This window comes from Staurois parvus, unplaced genomic scaffold (assembly GCF_062004578.1).
Source record: "Staurois parvus isolate SC_StPar_1 unplaced genomic scaffold, SC_StPar_1.0 ptg000195l, whole genome shotgun sequence".
NCBI lineage: Eukaryota > Metazoa > Chordata > Amphibia > Anura > Ranidae > Staurois > Staurois parvus.
Window position 1 is genome coordinate 989,961 of NW_028317991.1, and position 19,833 is coordinate 1,009,793.

At 50.2% G+C, this 19,833-nt stretch overlaps 1 protein-coding gene across 1 annotated transcript in view; it reads right to left on the bottom strand.

Annotated features, from left to right (window-relative positions):
* The window catches only part of LOC149461649 (uncharacterized), a 48,277-nt gene extending 44,766 nt beyond the window's left edge, over positions 1-3,511 (bottom strand). Inside the window, exon 1 of the mRNA XM_089677881.1 lies at positions 3,413-3,511. Coding sequence (XP_089534007.1) covers positions 3,413-3,467 — 55 coding nt within the window. The 5' untranslated portion in view covers positions 3,468-3,511. The remainder of the gene's footprint in view (positions 1-3,412) is intronic.
* Between the last annotated feature and the right edge of the window lie 16,322 nt (positions 3,512-19,833).

Below are 19,833 nucleotides of genomic sequence, written 5' to 3' on the forward strand. Positions count from 1 at the left end.
TATACATGGAGATCATATCCCCCCTTATGTATTATACATGGAGATCATATCCCCCTTATGTATTATACATGGTGATCATATCCCCCCTTATGTATTATACATGGAGATCATATCCCCCCTTATGTATTATACATGGAGATCATATCCCCCCTTATGTATTATACATGGAGATCATATCCCCCCTTATGTATTATACATGGAGATCATATCCCCCCTTATGTATTATACATGGAGATCATATCCCCCCTTATGTATTATACATGGAGATCATATCCCCCTTATGTATTATACATGGAGATCATATCCCCTCTTAATCTCTTCTTCTCAAGAGAGAATACATTCAGTTCTTCTAATCTTTCCTCATAGCTGAGCTCCTCCATGCCTCTTATCAGTTTGGTTGCCCTTCTCTGCACTTTCTCCAGTTCCCCAATGTTCTTTTTGTGAATTGGTGCCCAAAACTGAACTGCATATTCCAGATGAGGTCTTACTAAAGATTTGTACAGATTGAGTAAAAAATGAATTTAAACAACTGTAGTATCAGGCTGCAACATAACACAATTGAACAAAATGAAGGGGTCTGAATACTTTATGAATGCACTGTACATATTATATACCATATATATGAATATGATGCTGCAAGTAGAAGAACCCCACAATTCAGGTACAAGGGGTTGCAGAATGCCACCACATTTCCTTACACCAACAATGTAGATGTACCATGAAACTTGGCCAGCAAGGTGGACTTGGCCTTTAAAGTGACACTAAACAATATCCCTATTTAATAATAATCCATACACATCCATTGGTTAAAGTGATTGCAAATTATTTATTTTTAAAATAACAAACATGTTATACTTGGAATGCACAGGATAGTCCTGAACCTCCTCTTCTCAGGTCCCTCACTGGCTCTCCTGGGAAATGCCCCCATAGAAATCCGCTCCCTTTGGAAGCACTCAAACAGGCTCACTCCCGAGCCCTGCTGCCCATGTCTATAGACAGAGATAGTGGGACTCAGCCCCGCCCCCTGCTTCCTCATCAATGGCTTTGATTGACAGCAGCAGAAGCCAATGGCTCCCGCTGCCTCAGCAAATCCTGTGAGACCAGGAAGTGAGGGAAGAGAAAAGCTGCAGACGGGCACAGTGCTGGATCCAATAGGGGCACAGGAAGTGTAAGAAGGGGGTGCGACGCCTAAACATATTTTACCCTAATGCAAGGAATACACTAAGGTGGAAAATGTTCAGCCCTCAGAACCACTTTAATGGCCTTGTAATGTATTTTTCATTAAATTGTTTCCTACTTTGTTTTTCTGCCTCTTTGTAACATCCTCTGAGCTCCTGAGCCTTGCCTTTCCCCCTCACTTCCATGTCATGTGCACTATAAATCCCATAGTCCGTAGTCCTTCCTGGACATGAGTAAGGGCATAACTCACTAAGTGGTATCTTACCGCATCGGAGTATGCGGTAAAATACCACACAGCATTTTTTCAGAAAAAAAAAAGTTTTCAGTAAAAAAAACGTTACTAAAATACCGCATGAACTATTTTATCAAGTCTTGTGGTATTTTAGTAGTGAAAACCATGCGTTAATGTTTCAGCTGTCAGCTGAATGTAAAAAAAATTAAAAATTGCCGGTAATTAAAAAAAACCGACTCCTGAACTCCACCTCGCTTACTGCTGACCCCTGGACTCCACCTCGCTTACTGCTGACCCCTGGACTCCACCTCGCTTACTGCTGACCCCTGGACTCCACCTCGCTTACTGCTGACCCCTGGACTCCACCTCGCTTACTTCTGACCTCTGCATCACATACTGCTGACCCCTGAACTTTGTCTTGCTTACTACTGACCCCTGAACTTCCCCTCACTTACTACTGACCTCTGAGTCTCTTGCTACTGACCCCTGAACTCTGTCTTGCTCACTAACGACCCCTGCCTCGATTACTACTGACCTCTGAACTCCACGTCACTTACTACTTACCCCTGAATTCAGCGTCACCACTGAACCCTGCGTCACTTACTACTGACCCCTGAACTCCGTGTCACTTATTACTAACCCCTCAGCGCCTTGTCACTTCTGACCTCTGCATCATGTACTGCTGACCCCTGAACTCAGCCACGCTTACTACTGACCCTGAACTCCACGTCACTTACTACTGAACTATGTGTCACTTACTACTGACCTCTGAACGCCACGTCATTTACTACTGACCAATGGACTCCACGACACTTACTACTGACCCCTGAACTCCACGTCACTTACTACTGAACTATGTGTCACTTACTACTGACTTCTGAACGCCACGTCATTTACTACTGACCAATGGACTCCACGACACTTACTACTGACCCCTGAACTCCACGTCGCTTACTACTGATCCCTGAACTCCACGTCGCTTACTACTGATCCCTGAACTCCACGTCGCTTACTACTGACCCCTGAACTCCACGTCACTTACTACTGACCCCTGAACTCCACCTCGCTTACTACTCACCCCTGAACTCCACCTCGCTTACTACTCACCCCTGAACTCCACCTCGCTTACTACTGACCCCAGAACTCCACCTCGCTTACTACTGAGCTCTGCCTCGCTTACTATTGACCCCTGAACTATGTGTCACTCACTACTAACCCCTGAACTCTACATGTCACTTCTGACCTCTGCATCACATACTGCTGATCCCTGAACTTCGCCTCGCTTACTACTGACCCCCGAACTCCACGTCTCTTGCTACTGACCCCTGAACTCCACGTCACTCACTACTGACCTCTGAACGCAGCGTCAGTTACTACTGACCCCTGAATTCAGCGTCACCACTGAACCCTGCATCACTTACTACTAACCTCTCAGCTCCTCGTCACTTCTGACCTCTCCATCATGTACTACTGACCCCTGAACTCCACGTCACTTACTACTGACCTATGTGTACTAAGGAGGCCAGTAGGTGTTCTCTGTACACACGGCCCTCCTGAACTGTTCACAATACTCGAAGCACTCCAGCTGTCACTCCCCTCCTAATCCCTGGTGCAGTGGGCGGGGTTTAAATGACAGCTATTCATAGCCCCGCACACTGACAAGGAGGAAAGGCGACGTGCAGCGCAGTGTGATGAGTTTTTTTTGGGGGGGGGGCGGGGGTCGGTGAGATATTCCGTGCCTTCAGCACGGTCACGGTCTATACCGAGCACGAAGGGGGAGGGGGGGGCAAATTGCCGAAGCAGTGAGGCGGGGCCAAAAAAAAGGAGCTGATAGCTCCGCCCCTCTATAAGCGCACAGTGATGGTGAGGCATCGGGGGTACAGCAAGGGGGCGGGGCGGCGATCCCCCCATAGGTTGCGTAATAGGTGGGTTCACACCATCCGGACACGTGCAACATTGAGTCCGCCGGGCCCAGACTCCATAGCACGTGCCGATACTCACTTCTGGCTGACATGACACACGGAATCAGCACCAGGCTGACCCAGAGCACCTCCATCTGTCTTAGATCATGGCGGAAAAGAATGTGGGCAGCTGCGCAGATCAAATTTCCCGCCTATACGTTCAACCAATCAGAGCTTAGACAGCTGGGACTGCCCTCTCACCAAGCTACGCATGCGCGTCAGCGTTCCCTTCCTCCCCGAGAAGCTCCTAACACCAGAGGGGGCGGGGATAGAACGCAGAACTGTAGCAATATGACAGGGAATAGTAACATTGTATCCCCGACTCACCTGGAGGCACGTGATCACCGGAGGACACTGATTGGCTGATAAACCGGAGAATGCGCACATCTACATCGGCAGCTATAAGAACATACCAGAGTCATCTGTATGAAATGGAATATTTATTGCCGCTTGCAGCCATTTCATTGGATGGCGGTATTTTTAGCCACTTCCAGTCTGGACACTTTCCCCCCTTCTTGTCCAAGCAGGGTCGGACTGACAACTCATGGGGCCCCCGGGCAATAGGGGATCATGGGGCCCCTGTGTCCTTGCCCAAACTCAAAAAAGCCTATGGAAAAGGTACCAGGGGCATCTCATGGGGCCCCCTACTGACCCCGGGCCCTCGGGCAGTGCCCCAGTTTCCAAATGATCAGTCCGCCCCTGGTCCCGGCCAATTTTCAGCTTTCATTGCTATCACATTTTAAATGACAATTGCGCGGTCATGCAACACTGTACCCATAAGAATTATTTTACCATTTTTTTGAGACAGATAAAACTTTATTTTGGTGGTATTTATTCACTGCCGGGATTTTAATTATTTTCGCTATGTAAATGAAAATGTCCGAAAATGTTGAAAAAAAAGTGTTTTTCTTATAAAATTTTGCAAATAAATAATATTTCATTATAAATCTTGTCCACAATTTATTCCATTATCTTTTTAGTAAAAAAAAAAAGCCAAATTAGTTTATAACCAAAAATTATAATTTTTAAACATTGAATTTTTTAGTATTTTTTTGAGACAGATAAAGCTTTTTTTGGTGGTATTTATTCACCAGTGGGATTTTTAATTTTTTTTTGTTATATAAATGAAAAAGTCCAAACATTTTGAAACAAGGTGTTTTTCTTATAACATTTTGCAAATAAATAATTTGGCCAAAATGTATTTGGTTATCTTTTTAGTAAAAAAAAAAAAAAACCCAAATTAGTTTATAACCAAAAATGATATTTTTTCAAAAAAAGTTTTAATTTTTTTATATTATTATTTATGTTTTATTTATTTTTTACATACTGTCACCCTAGCAGTAGAGTGTCACCATGGTGACACTGTACTACTTGTGGGGGGTGATGAAGATTTTTTTTTTTCTTTACACTGATTGCTTTTACACCCATAAAGGCTGTAAAAGCAATAATTTCTCCTCTCTGACTGCATTCTTGCAGCCATTGAGAAATACTGTGAGAGCTGTGATTGGTCACAGCTTGTCACATGGTACAAGGCTGTTGTGAATAACCCTGTACCATGTGACCTCTGTGATCATTCACAGATTTCACTAGTAGTAAGCAATGATGTCAGGAAGTGACATCTTGTTTACTACTGTTCCTGTGATCACTGATTTGCCAATCAGTGATCACGTGATTGGGACCTCGTCCAGAGGTCCCGTACAGCGATCAGTGTTCCGCTATGTCTAGAGGACAGTGAATGCGGGAGGTGTTTATGAACGGCAACCGGCTCCTGCACTGCTGACATCCAGCCGTTTATGTACATGGGCCGGACGGGAAGTGGTTAAGTAGAAAACATTCAGATGGAAGCAATAGTAAACAGCATTACAAAAAAAAAACCCCAATCCCCTGCAAGGTAATGTCATAATGTACCAGGATGCATGGCATACTCACATATGGAGGACTTACCTGAAAACCAAGCCCTCCACCGGCACAATGTCACCCCTGCAGAGGCTTCCATCTTCACCCGGTCTTCCTTCCAGGTTTGCGAGCTCCAGCCATCAGACTGTCTGAGATGCGATGACGTCACTCTTGCACATGTGCACAGGAGTCTCGGGACACAGCACAGTACTCTAAAGGAACGGTACAGGTATGCTTTTCCTTCAGAGCACATGCTCCGGCTCGAAAAAAAAAAAAATATATATATATATATAGGCAGCACAGTGGCTAAATGGTTAGCACTTCCGCCTGGCAGTACTAGGGTCGTCGATTCGAATCCCAACCATGGCACCACCTGCCTGGAGTTTGCATGTTCTCCCTGTGCCTGTGTGGGTTTCCTCTAGGTACTCCGGTTTCCTCCCACACTCCAAAGACATGCTGGTAGGTTATTGGATCCTGTCTACATTGTCCCTAGTATGTGTATGTATGAATGTGAGTTAGGGACCTTAGATTGTACGCCCCTTGAGGGTTAGGGACTGATGTGAATGTTCAATATATATGTAAAGTGCTGTGTAAATTGACAGCGCTATATAAGTACCTGAAATAAATAAAATCTATCTCAATAGTGCACATTTAGGAGATAACACTTACCTGACGGTAAAATGAATATTAAAAACCTCACCTGTAGGTCAACATGAACAACGTGGCTTTACTAACCCTTCTCCAACTTGCCATGCAACGCTGCACCCAATTCAACCACTCGCCCTCCAGAGGATTTACCCCCCTTCCTGACCAGGCCATTATTTGTGTTACGGTGCTGCGTTACTTTAACTGACAATTGCGCGGTCATGCAATGCTGCACCCAGATGAAGTTTACATCCTTTTTTTCCCCAGAAATAGAGCTTTCTTTCGGTGGTATTTGATCACCAATGTTTTTTTTTTATTTTTTATGCTATAAACAAAAAAAAAGACATTTAAAAAAAAAAACAAAACAATATTTTTGACATTTTCCTATTAAACATGTCCAGTAAAAAAAATTAAAAAATGTAATTTCATCATAAATTTAGGCCAAAATGTATTCTGTGCCATGTCTTTGCTAAACAAAAATCCCAAAAATTAATTGGTTTACGTGAAAGTTATAGCATCTACAAATGGTGGTATAGATACTGGGAATTTAAAAAAAAAAATGTTATACTAGTAATGGCAGCAATCAGCAACTTATAGTGGGACTGTGGCAGGTATTCTGTCACTGGACACAATACAAAGCAGCATGCTGGTGCTGACGGGAGATCTGTTTCGTTTACATATAGACCTTTCCTCTGTCACTGTTCCTCAGCGATCGCTGGGTGCTGGTGGGGAATCTCCAGCCAGGACCCGGTGAATGACAGCTGTAGCTGCCAATGGTGGCTTGGGTGGAGCAGCTCGAACGCGCACCCACTACCCGGAAATATAAAATCATGTATATACAGTATCTCACAGAGGTGGATACACCCCTCACATTTTTGTAAATATTTTATTCTCTTTTCATGTGACAACACAGAAGAAATGACACTTTGCTACAATGTGACGTAGTGAGTGTACAGCTTGTATAACATGTAAATTTCCTGTCCCCTCAAAATGGCAACAAAAGTGAGTACACCCCTAGGTGACAATGTCCAAATTGGGCCCAAAGTGTCAATATTTTGTGTGGCCACCATTATTGTCCAGCATTGCCTTAACCCTCTTGGGCATGGAGTTCACCAGAGCTTCACAGGTTGTCACCTGAGTCCTCTTCCACTCCTCCATGATGACATCACGGAGCTGGTAGATGTTAGAGATCTTGCGCTCCTCCACCTTCCATTTGAGGATGCCCCACAGATGCTCAATAGGGTTTAGGTCTGGAGACATGCTTGGCCAGTCCATCACCTTTACCCTCAGCTTCTTTAGCAAGGCAGTGGTTGTCCTGGAGGTGTGTTTGGGGTCGTTATCATGTTGGAATACTGCCCTGCGGCCCAGTCTCCGAGGGGAGGGGATCATGCTCTGCTTCAGTATGTCACAGTACATGTTGGCATTCATGGTTCCCTCAATGACCTGTAGCTCCCCCCGCCAGCACTCATGCAGCCCCAGACCATGACACTCCCACCACCATGCTTGACTGTAGTCAAGACACACTTGACTTTGTACTCCTCACCTGGTTGTCACCACGCACGCTTGACACCATCTGAAACAAATCAGTGTATCTTGGTGTCATCAGACCACAGGACATGGTTCCAGTAATCCATGTTCTTAGTCTGCTTGTCTTCAGCAAACTGAGGCTTTCTTGTGCATCATCTTTAGAAGAGGCTTCCTTCTGGGACGACAGCCATGCAGACCAATTTGATGCAGTGTGCGGCATATGGTCTGAGCACTGACTGGCTGACCCTCCACCCCTTCAACCTCTGCAACAATGCTGGCAGCACTCATACGTCTATTTCCCAAAGACAACCTCTGGATATGTCGCTGAGCATGTGCACTCAACTTCTCTGGTCAACCATGGTGAGGCCTGTTCTGAGTGGAACCTGTCCTGTTAAACCGCTGTATGGTCTTGGCCACCGTGCTGCAGCCCAGTTTCAGGGTCTTGGCAATCTCCTTATAGCCTAGGCCATCTTCATGTAGAGCAACAATTCTTTTTTTCAGATCCTCAGAGAGTTCTTTGCCATGAGGTGCCATGTTGAACTTCCAGTGACCAGTATGAGAGAGTGAGAGCGATAACACCAAATTTAACACACCCGCTCCCCATTCACACCTGAGACCTTGTAACACTAATGAGTCACATGACACCGGGGAGGGAAAAGGGCTAATTGGGCCCAATTTGGACATTGTCACTTAGGGGTGGACTCACTTTTGTTGCCAGCAGTTTAGATATTAATGGCTGTGTGTTGAGTTATTTTGAGAGGACAGCAGATTTACATGTTATATAGAGATGAGCGAAGTATTCAAAAATTCGATTCGACTGATTCGGCGAATTCGTGGACAATATTCGATTCGAGTCGAATATATTCGCTGTGAATTTAACTTAAAAAAGGGTGTTTCTAGGCTTCAGAGAGACTTAATATTAGTGCAGAACACTGTACCTTTAATTTAAATGCCCTTGGAGTCTGCTGGGGAAGAGAAATAATACTGTCAGTCAGTATGACATGCAGATGAGTGCGGTCGATCTTAGAATCACCGCACACTTCACTCATTTGGCCAGTCACGGGGCCAAAACCAGTGTTTGGAGCCACAGTGTGGCGGTGGAGGCAGCAGCAATGGGAGGCCATACAGCAACCTATGACAAAATGGAAACCAGCAGGAGTGTGAGGAGACCTCAAAGTGGCACATGGCAGAGTGGGAGCAATGGGAGGCGGTACAGGGACCCATGTCACACTGTGGACCCAGCAGCAGCGTGACGAGGCGGTACGGGGGCCCATGGCAGATTACAGGCCTGGCAGCACCTATGGGAGGCCTGTAATCTGCCAGCAACCTATGACAAAATGGAAAACAGCAGGAGTGTGAGGAGACCTCAAAGTGGCACATGGCAGAGTGGGAGCAATGGGAGGCGGTACAGGGACCCATGTCACACTGTGGACCCAGCAGCAGCGTGACCAGGCGGTACGGGGGCCCATGGCAGATTACAGGCCTGGCAGCAGCAATGGGAGGCCTGTAATCTGTCAGCACCCTATGACAAAAAATGGAACACACCAGCAGTGTGTGAGGAGACCTGAAAGTGGCACATGGCAGAGTGTGGCGATGGAGACAGCAGCAATGGGAGGCCGTACAGGGACCCATGAGAGACTCTGGACCTGGCAGCAGCATGAGGAGGCGGTATAGGGGCCCATGGCAGATTAGGGGCCTGGCAGCAGCTATGGGAGGCCCGTAATCTGCCAGCACCCTATGTCAAAAAATTCAACACACCAGCAGTGTGAGGAGACCTGAAAGTGGCACATGGCAGAGTGTGGCGATGGAGACAGCAGCAATGGGAGGCCGTACAGGGACCCATGACAGACTCTGGACTTGGCAGCAGCATGAGGAGGCGGTATAGGGGCCCATGGCAGATTAGGGGCCTGGCAGCAGCTATGGGAGGCCCGTAATCTGCCAGCACCCTATGTCAAAAAATTGAACACACCAGCAGTGTGAGGAGACCTGAAAGTGGCACATGGCAGAGTGTGGCGATGGAGACAGCAGCAATGGGAGGCCGTACAGGGACCCATGAGAGACTCTGGACTTGGCAGCAGCATGAGGAGGCGGTATAGGGGCCCATGGCAGATTAGGGGCCTGGCAGCAGCTATGGGAGGCCCGTAATCTGCCAGCACCCTATGACAAAAAATGGAACACACCAGCAGTGTGAGGAGACCTGAAAGTGGCACATGTTTGGGGCATGATTCATGGCGGATTTAGTCAGTTGTGTCAGGAACTGGTGGTTTGAAATCCAGACTAATCCACGCCTGATTCATTTTCACAAACGTCAGTCTCTCCACACTTTGGGTGGACAGTCGTGTCCTCCGCGGAGTTGCAATACCTCCTGCCGCACTAAACACGCGCTCCGATGCCACGCTACTGGCCGGGCATGACAGCCTTTCAAGGGCAAATTCATCTAGTTGGGGCCAAAGGTCAAGTTTCGTTGCCCAGTAGTCAAGGGGATTGTGTACCTCGGTTGGCAGGGTGCTGTCCAAGTAGGCCTAAGCCTGTTGTTTGAGGTCCTGCTCCAGGTCCACCTGATGCTGCTGCTGCTGCTGCTGCTGCTGCTGCTGCGGCTGGTTATTAGTTTCCTCACTGCGCTGGTGAAGAAAGCTACTCATCATCGACTGCAGACTGAGGCAGCCGCTGCTGGTGGAGCTGCCACTGCTCCTACCACCCACCCCTCCCCTGCTGCCATGGCAGCGGAACGCGAGCGCACAGGGCCCACAGTGTCTGAGGATGGACGTTGGCGCAGACAGGCAGAGACCAGCTGACTACATAGGTGGTTTTTATAGTACGTTATTTTGGCCTCCCTCTCAGCAGGTGTGAAAAAGGCCACCATTTTGGAACGGTAGCGAGGGTCCAACAAGGTGGACAGCCAAAAGTCATCCCTCTGTCTGATGGTTATTATTCGGCTGTCGGTACGCAAGCAAGCGAGCATGCTATGGGCCATTTGTGCCAAGGAATGCGAGGGACTCCCTGCCTCCATCTCCACAGCATACTGCCACGGTGCGTCTGGGTCCTCTGTCTCCTCTTCCTCCTCCTCTACCAGATGCTCCTGCTCCTCCACTCCTGTCCGCTGAGTGGAAAAACCACCCATTTCACTCAATAATTCCTGAGCACCAATGTCCTCCTCTACCTCCTCCTCTTCTTCCTGTCCTGCCCCCACAGGGGTCATGTGGCGTTGAGATCTGTGCGCCACGTCTACCGCACCCTGACCAGCCATTATTAACAGCATTTGTTCCAGGACGTGCAACAGAGGAATGACGTCGTTCATCCCATAGTCCTGCCGACTCACGAATAGCGTGGCCTCCTCAAAGGGCCTGAGCAAGCGCAGGTGTCACGCATGAGCTGCCAATGGCTGACCTCTAAGTTACACAGGGAGTACCTTTATCCGCTTTTAACATCAGGAAATCTGTGATGGCCTTTTGCTGTTCGTAAAGGCGGTCTAACATATGTAGGGTTGAATTCCACCTTGTTGCAACGTCACAGCATGAGGAGTCGGTACGGGGGCCCATGGCAGATTACGGGCCTGGCAGCAGCAATGGGAGGCCCGTAATCTGCCAGCACCCTATGTCAAAAAATTCAACACACCAGCAGTGTGTGAGGAGACCTGAAAGTGGCACATGGCAGAGTGTGGCGATGGAGACAGCAGCAATGGGAGGCCGTACAGGGACCCATGAGAGACTCTGGACCTGGCAGCAGCATGAGGAGGCGGTATAGGGGCCCATGGCAGATTAGGGGCCTGGCAGCAGCTATAGGAGGCCCGTAATCTGCCAGCACCCTATGTCAAAAAATTCAACACACCAGCAGTGTGAGGAGACCTGAAAGTGGCACATGGCATGAGACACTGTGGACCTGGCAGCAGCATGAGGAGGCGGTACAGGGGCCCATGGCAGATTAGGGGCCTGGCAGCAGCTATGGGAGGCCCGTAATCTGCCAGCACCCTATGTCAAAAAATTCAACACACCAGCAGTGTGAACAGACCTGAATGTGGCACATGGCAGAGTGTGGCGATGGAGACAGCAGCAATGGGAGGCCGTACAGGGACCCATGACAAACTCTGGACTTGGCAGCAGCATGAGGAGGCGGTATAGGGGCCCATGGCAGATTAGGGGCCTGGCAGCAGCTATGGGAGGCCCGTAATCTGCCAGCACCCTATGTCAAAAAATTCAACACACCAGCAGTGTGTGAGGAGACCTGAAAGTGGCACATGGCAGAGTGTGGCGATGGAGACAGCAGCAATGGGAGGCCGTACAGGGACCCATGAGAGACTCTGGACTTGGCAGCAGCATGAGGAGGCGGTATATAGGGGCCCATGGCAGATTAGGGGCCTGGCAGCAGCTATGGGAGGCCCGTAATCTGCCAGCACCCTATGTCAAAAAATTCAACACACCAGCAGTGTGAGGAGACCTGAAAGTGGCACATGGCATGAGAGACTGTGGACCTGGCAGCAGCATGAGGAGGCGGTATAGGGGCCCATGGCAGATCAGGGGCCTGGCAGCAGCTACGGGAGGCCCGTAATCTGCCAGCACCCTATGTCAAAAAATTCAACACACCAGCAGTGTGAGGAGACCTGAAAGTGGCACATGGCAGAGTGTGGCGATGGAGACAGCAGCAATGGGAGGCCGTACAGGGACCCATGACAGACTCTGGACTTGGCAGCAGCATGAGGAGGCGGTATAGGGGCCCATGGCAGATTAGGGGCCTGGCAGCAGCTATGGGAGGCCCGTAATCTGCCAGCACCCTATGTCAAAAAATTCAACACACCAGCAGTGTGAGGAGACCTGAAAGTGGCACATGGCAGAGTGTGGCGATGGAGACAGCAGCAATGGGAGGCCGTACAGGGACCCATGACAGACTCTGGACTTGGCAGCAGCATGAGGAGGCGGTATATAGGGGCCCATGGCAGATTAGGGGCCTGGCAGCAGCTATGGGAGGCCCGTAATCTGCCAGCACCCTATGTCAAAAAATAGAACACACCAGCAGTGTGTGAGGAGACCTGAAAGTGGCACATGGCAGAGTGTGGCGATGGAGACAGCAGCAATGGGAGGCCGTACAGGGACCCATGAGAGACTCTGGACTTGGCAGCAGCATGAGGAGGCGGTATATAGGGGCCCATGGCAGATTAGGGGCCTGGCAGCAGCTATAGGAGGCCCGTAATCTGCCAGCACCCTATGTCAAAAAATTCAACACACCAGCAGTTTGTGAGGAGACCTGAAAGTGGCACATGGCATGAGACACTGTGGACCTGGCAGCAGCATGAGGAGGCGGTACAGGGGCCCATGGCAGATTAGGGGCCTGGCAGCAGCTATGGGAGGCCCGTATTCTGCCAGCACCCTATGTCAAAAAATTCAACACACCAGCAGTGTGTGAGGAGACCTGAAAGTGGCACATGGCAGAGTGTGGCGATGGAGACAGCAGCAATGGGAGGCCGTACAGGGACCCATGAGAGACTCTGGACTTGGCAGCAGCATGAGGAGGCGGTATATAGGGGCCCATGGCAGATTAGGGGCCTGGCAGCAGCTATGGGAGGCCCGTAATCTGCCAGCACCCTATGTCAAAAAATTCAACACACCAGCAGTGTGAGGAGACCTGAAAGTGGCACATGGCATGAGAGACTGTGGACCTGGCAGCAGCATGAGGAGGCGGTATAGGGGCCCATGGCAGATCAGGGGCCTGGCAGCAGCTACGGGAGGCCCGTAATCTGCCAGCACCCTATGTCAAAAAATTCAACACACCAGCAGTGTGAGGAGACCTGAAAGTGGCACATGGCAGAGTGTGGCGATGGAGACAGCAGCAATGGGAGGCCGTACAGGGACCCATGACAGACTCTGGACTTGGCAGCAGCATGAGGAGGCGGTATAGGGGCCCATGGCAGATTAGGGGCCTGGCAGCAGCTATGGGAGGCCCGTAATCTGCCAGCACCCTATGTCAAAAAATTCAACACACCAGCAGTGTGAGGAGACCTGAAAGTGGCACATGGCAGAGTGTGGCGATGGAGACAGCAGCAATGGGAGGCCGTACAGGGACCCATGACAGACTCTGGACTTGGCAGCAGCATGAGGAGGCGGTTTATAGGGGCCCATGGCAGATTAGGGGCCTGGAAGCAGCTATAGGAGGCCCGTAATCTGCCAGCACCCTATGTCAAAAAATTCAACACACCAGCAGTGTGAGGAGACCTGAAAATGGCACATGGCAGAGTGTGGCGATGGAGACAGCAGCAATGGGAGGCCGTACAGGGACCCATGAGAGACTCTGGACCTGGCAGCAGCATGAGGAGGCGGTATATAGGGGCCCATGGCAGATTAGGGGCCTGGCAGCAGCTATGGGAGGCCCGTAATCTGCCAGCACCCTATGTCAAAAAATTGAACACACCAGCAGTGTGAGGAGACCTGAAAGTGGCACATGGCATAAGAGACTGTGGACCTGGCAGCAGCATGAGGAGGCGGTATAGGGGCCCATGGCATAAGAGACTGTGGACCTGGCAGCAGCATGAGGAGGCGGTATAGGGGCCCATGGCAGATTAGGGGCCTGGCAGCAGCTATGGGAGGCCCGTAATCTGCCAGCACCCTATGACAAAAAATGGAACACACCAGCAGTGTGTGAGGAGACCTGAAAGTGGCACATGTTTGAGGCATGATTCATGGCGGATTTAGTCAGTTGTGTCAGGAACTGGTGGTTTGAAATCCAGACTAATCCACGCCTGATTCATTTTCACAAACGTGAGTCTCTCCACACTTTGGGTGGACAGTCGTGTCCTCCACGGAGTTACAATACCTCCTGCCGCACTAAACACGCGCTCCGATGCCACGCTACTGGCCGGGCATGACAGCCTTTCAAGGGCAAATTCAGCTAGTTGGGGCCAAAGGTCAAGTTTCGTTGCCCAGTAGTCAAGGGGATTGTCTACCTCGGTTGGCAGGGTGCTGTCCAAGTAGGCCCAAGCCTGTTGTTTGAGGTCCTGCTCCAGGTCCACCTGATGCTGCTGCTGCTGCGGCTGGTTAGTAGTTTCCTCACTGCGCTGGTGAAGAAAGCTACTCATCATCGACTGCAGACTGAGGCAGCCGCTGCTGGTGGAGCTGCCACTGCTCCTACCACCCCACCCCTCCCCTGCTGCCATGGCAGCGGAACGCGAGCGCACAGGGCCCACAGTGTCTGAGGATGGACGTTGGCGCACAAAGGCAGAGACCAACTGACTACATAGGTGGTTTTTATAGTACGTTATTTTGGCCTCCCTCTCAGCAGGTGTGAAAAAGGCCACCATTTTTGAACATTTTTGGTAGCGAGGGTCCAACAAGGTGGACAGCCAAAAGTCATCCCTCTGTCTGATGGTTATTATTCGGCTGTCGCTACACAAGCAACCGAGCATGCTATGGGCCAATTGTGCCAAGGAATGCGAGGGACTCCCTGCCTCCATCTCCACAGCATACTGCCACGGTGCGTCTGGGTCCTCTGTCTCCTCCTCCTCTACCAGATGCTCCTGCTCCTCCACTCCTGTCCGCTGAGTGGAAAAACCACCCATTTCACTCAATAATTCCTGAGCACAAATGTCCTCCTCTACCTCCTCCTCTTCCTCCTGTCCTGCCCCCACAGGGGTCATGTGGCGTTGAGATCTGTGCGCCACGTCTACCGCACCCTGACCAGCCATTGTTAACAGCATTTGTTCAAGGACGTGCAACAGAGGAATGACGTCGTTCATCCCATAGTCCTGCCGACTCACGAATAGCGTGGCCTCCTCAAAGGGCCTGAGCAAGCGGCAGGTGTCACGCATGAGCTGCCAATGGCTGACATCGAAGTTACACAGGGGAGTACCTTTATCCGCTTGTAACATCAGGAAATCGGTGATGGCCTTTCGCTGCTCGTAAAGGCGGTCTAACATGTGTAGGGTTGAATTCCACCTTGTTGCAACGTCGCAGATCAGGCGATGATGTGGAATTCCGTTCTGCCGCTGCAGCTCAAGGAGGGTGTGCTTTGCGGTGTAGGAATGGCTGAAATGCATGCAAAGTTTACGTGACATTTTAAGGATGTCTTGCAGTGGGATGGTGGATTTTAGGAACCGCTTGACAACCAGATTGAACACGTGAGCCATGCATGGCGCATGGCACAACCTTCCTTGACGCAGAGCAGACACCATGTTCTTTCCGTTGTCGGTCAACATGGTTCCGATTTTCAGTTTGCGCGGAGACAGCCATCTGTCGATTTCTCTGTTCATTACACTGAGAAGTTCCTCCCCTGTGTGACTACGTTCGCCAAGGCATACCAGGTGCAGCACAGCGTGACACCGTTGCGCCCTGCACATGTGATATGCCGGTCGGGTAATGGGACTTGGCACGGGGGTGGCGGCTGAGGACACGGCGGAAGAAGAGGTGGTAGAGGCGGACATGTTTGCTGGACCAAGGACGTGCAAACGTGGAGGCAAAAGCGGCGTGACCTGTCCAAGTTGCTGGTGTGGCTGTGACGGCACCACGTTCACCCAGTGGGCCGTAAATGACATGTACTGTCCCTGACCGTAGTTACAGCTCCACACGTCGGCGCTGCCGTGCACTTTGGCAGAGACCGACATGCTCAAAGACTGGCCCACCATGTCTTCTACATGTGAATGCAGGGCTGGCACTGCCTTTTTGGCGAAGAAATGACGGCTTGGCACTCTCCACCGCGGCGCGGCACAAGCCATCATTTCTCGGAAAGGTGCTGAGTCCACCACTTGGAAAGGGAGGGACTGCAGCACCAGCAACTTGGACAGGAGGACGTTCAGCTTTTGCACCGTCGGGTGCGTGCTCGCAAACTGTTGTCTCTTGGAAACGGATTCCAAGAAAGACTGCTGACGGAATCCGTGAAGAGGATTAGCAGGAGAAGGAGCATCTGAACGAGCGGAAGATGCCAACGAGCGACAACTCCCCTCAGCAGAGGTGTTGGAGCCTTGACTGGCTGATGGAGGGCGATTGACGTCGGGTGACGGAGCAAGTAACGGAGCGGGTGATGGAGCGGGGGCTGGGGCGGGCAGAACCGCCGTATCTTTATCACGGTTTTCCCAGGCCACCAAATGGCGATGCTGCATATGCTGCCGCAACGCTGTAGTCCCAACATGGGCCCCCTGGCCACGCTTGACTTTCTGGCCACATAGTCGACATATGGCTACGCTTACTTCCTCGGGCGGCTTGACGAAAAATTGCCACACCGCCGAGTAGGAAACTTTGCCCCCGATACTCCTCACTGGCTGACTGCTGCTTCCTCCGTGCACACCGGCACCACTACTGGCCGTGGTGGTAGGCTGCAGTGGAGATGGTGCTCTACTCCGTGGCCGTTTGGCTCCACTGACACTGCTGCGACCCTGTTGCCTCCTGGGCAACCCACCGACTGTTTCGCTCGCTGCCAAGCTGCCACCCTCTTCTCCTGATGATGCGGAAGAAATTGCCTGATGACGACGAGGCTGCCAAGTGCGATCAATCTCCTCATCATCAAGTAGGGTCTCCGCCTCACTACTAGCCCCCTCGGCTGCGTCTGGGTCAGGAGACAGACCTGTCTCTAGACCGGCTACCGAGCCACTTTCCTCGCCACTACTTCTTCGCCTGGCTGCTGAAAAGGCGGATGTCTCCCCCCGTTCCTGACCGCCCTCTGTTAGCTCTTCCTCACTGTACAGTGGGGCTGAGCCCACAGCATGCGATACTTCGCTTGGTGAGGGAACACCAAAGGACAGGGGCAGGTAGAGGACACGTGATTTCAGTGGGCTTGGTCCCGGGCCATGCCAACTAACGGTTGTGTCTGACGTACCCACCGACCGTTGGCTGTAGGTGTCAGAGGTGACCTGGGAAGAGGAAGACGACCGAGCCAACCAATCGATGACGGCAGGGTTGTCGGTGGAGACACGACCGCTGGATGACACCGGGAGCACTGGCCTCTGGCTGCGAATAGTGCTGCCTTGACCCCTTCCTCTGCTGCCACGTCTGCTCGCTCCTAAAACATTGCCTCCTCTGCCACTCCTCTGCATGTTGTCTGACATACTCTTTAATTCAACGATTCTGTGTCCCTGAGTAACAATTCTGTGTCCCTGAGTAACAATTCTGTGTCCCTGAGTAACAATTCTGTGTCCCTGAGTAACAATTCTGTGGCCTTAAGTAACGGTTCTGTGGCCCTCAGTAACAATTCTGTGTCCCTCAGTAACAATTCTGTGTCTGTCCGTGAGTAACAATTCTGTGGCCCTAAGTAACGGTTCTGTGGCCCTCAGTAACAATTCTGTGTCCCTGATTAACGTTTCTGTGGCCCTAAGTAACGGTTCTGTGGCCCTCAGTAACAATTCTGTGTCCCTCAGTAACAATTCTGTGTCTGTCCCTGAGTAACAATTCTGTGGCCCTAAGTAACGGTTCTGTGGCCCTCAGTAACAATTCTGTGTCCCTGATTAACGTTTATGTGGCCCTAAGTAACGGTTCTGTGGCCCTCAGTAACAATTCTGTGTCCCTGAGTAACAATTCTGTGTCTGTCCGAGTAACAATTCTGTGGCCCTAAGTAACAGTTCTGTGGCCCTCAGTAACAATTCCGTGTCCCTGAGTAACAATTCTGTGGCCCTAAGTAACGGTTCTGTGGCCTTCAGTAACAATTCTGTGTCCCTCAGTAACAATTCTGTGTCTGTCCCTGATTAACGTTTACGTGGCCCTAAGTAACGGTTCTGTGGCCCTCAGTAACAATTCTGTGTCCCTGATTAACGTTTCTGTGGCCCTAAGTAACGGTTCTGTGGCCCTCAGTAACAATTCTGTGTCCCTTAAGAAACAATTCTGTGTCTGTCCCTGAGTAACAATTCTGTGGCCCTAAGTAACGGTTCTGTGGCCCTCAGTAACAATTCTGTGTCCCTGATTAACTTTTATGTGGCCCTAAGTAACGGTTCTGTGGCCCTCAGTAACAATTCTGTGTCCCTGATTAACGTTTCTGTGGCCCTAAGTAACGGTTCTGTGGCCCTCAGTAACAATTCTGTGTCCCTCAGTAACAATTCTGTGTCTGTCCCTGAGTAACAATTCTGTGGCCCTAAGTAATGGTTCTGTGGCCCTCAGTAACAATTCTGTGTCCCTTAGTAACAATTCTGTGGCCCTAAGTAACGGTTGTGGCCCTCAGTAACAATTCTGTGTCCCTGAGTAACAATTCTGTGTCTGTCCGAGTAACAATTCTGTGGCCCTAAGTAACAGTTCTGTGGCCCTCAGTAACAATTTTGTGTCCCTGAGTAACAATTCTGTGGCCCTAAGTAACGGTTCTGTGGCCCTCAGTAACAATTCTGTGTCCCTGAGTAACAATTCTGTGGCCCTAAGTAACGGTTGTGGCCCTCAGTAACAATTCTGTGTCTGTCCCTGAGTAACAATTATGTGGCCCTAAGTAACGGTTATGTGGCCCTCAGTAACAATTCTGTGTCCCTGATTAACGTTTCTGTGGCCCTAAGTAACAATTCTGTGTCCCTGAGTAACAATTCTGTGTCTGTCCGAGTAACAATTCTGTGGCCCTAAGTAACAGTTCTGTGGCCCTCAGTAACAATTCTGTGTCCCTGAGTAACAATTCTGTGGCCCTAAGTAACGGTTGTGGCCCTCAGTAACAATTCTGTGGCCCTCAGTAACAATTCTGTGTCTGTCCCTGAGTAACAATTATGTGGCCCTAAGTAACGGTTATGTGGTCCTCAGTAACAATTCTGTGTCCCTGAGTAACGTTTCTGTGGCCCTAAGTAACGGTTCTGTGGCCCTCAGTAACAATTCTGTGTCCCTGAGTAACAATTCTGTGTCTGTCCCTGAGTAACAATTCTGTGGCCCTAACTAACGTTTCTGTGGCCCTAAGTAACAGTTCTGTGGCCCTCAGTAACAATTCTGTGTCTGTCCCTGAGTAACAATTCTGTGGCCCTAACTAACGTTTCTGTGGCCCTAAGTAACAATTCTCTGGCACTCAGTAACAATTCTGTCTGTCCCTGAGTAACAATTCTGTGGCCCTAACTAACGTTTCTGTGGCCCTAAGTAACAGTTCTGTGGCCCTAAGTAACAGTTCTGTGGCCCTCAGTAACAATTCTGTGTCCCTGAGTAACGTTTCTGTGGCCCTAAGTAACAATTCTGTGGCCCTCAGTAACAATTCTGTGTCTGTCCCTGAGTAACAATTCTGTGGCCCTAACTAACGTTTCTGTGGCCCTAAGTAACAGTTCTGTGGCCCTCAGTAACAATTCTGTGTCTGTCCCTGAGTAACAATTCTGTGGCCCTAACTAACGTTTCTCTGGCCCTAAGTAACAGTTCTGTGGCCCTCAGTAACAATTCTGTGTCTGTCCCTGAGTAACAATTCTGTGGCCCTAACTAACGTTTCTGTGGCCCTAAGTAACAATTCTCTGGCACTCAGTAACAATTCTGTCTGTCCCTG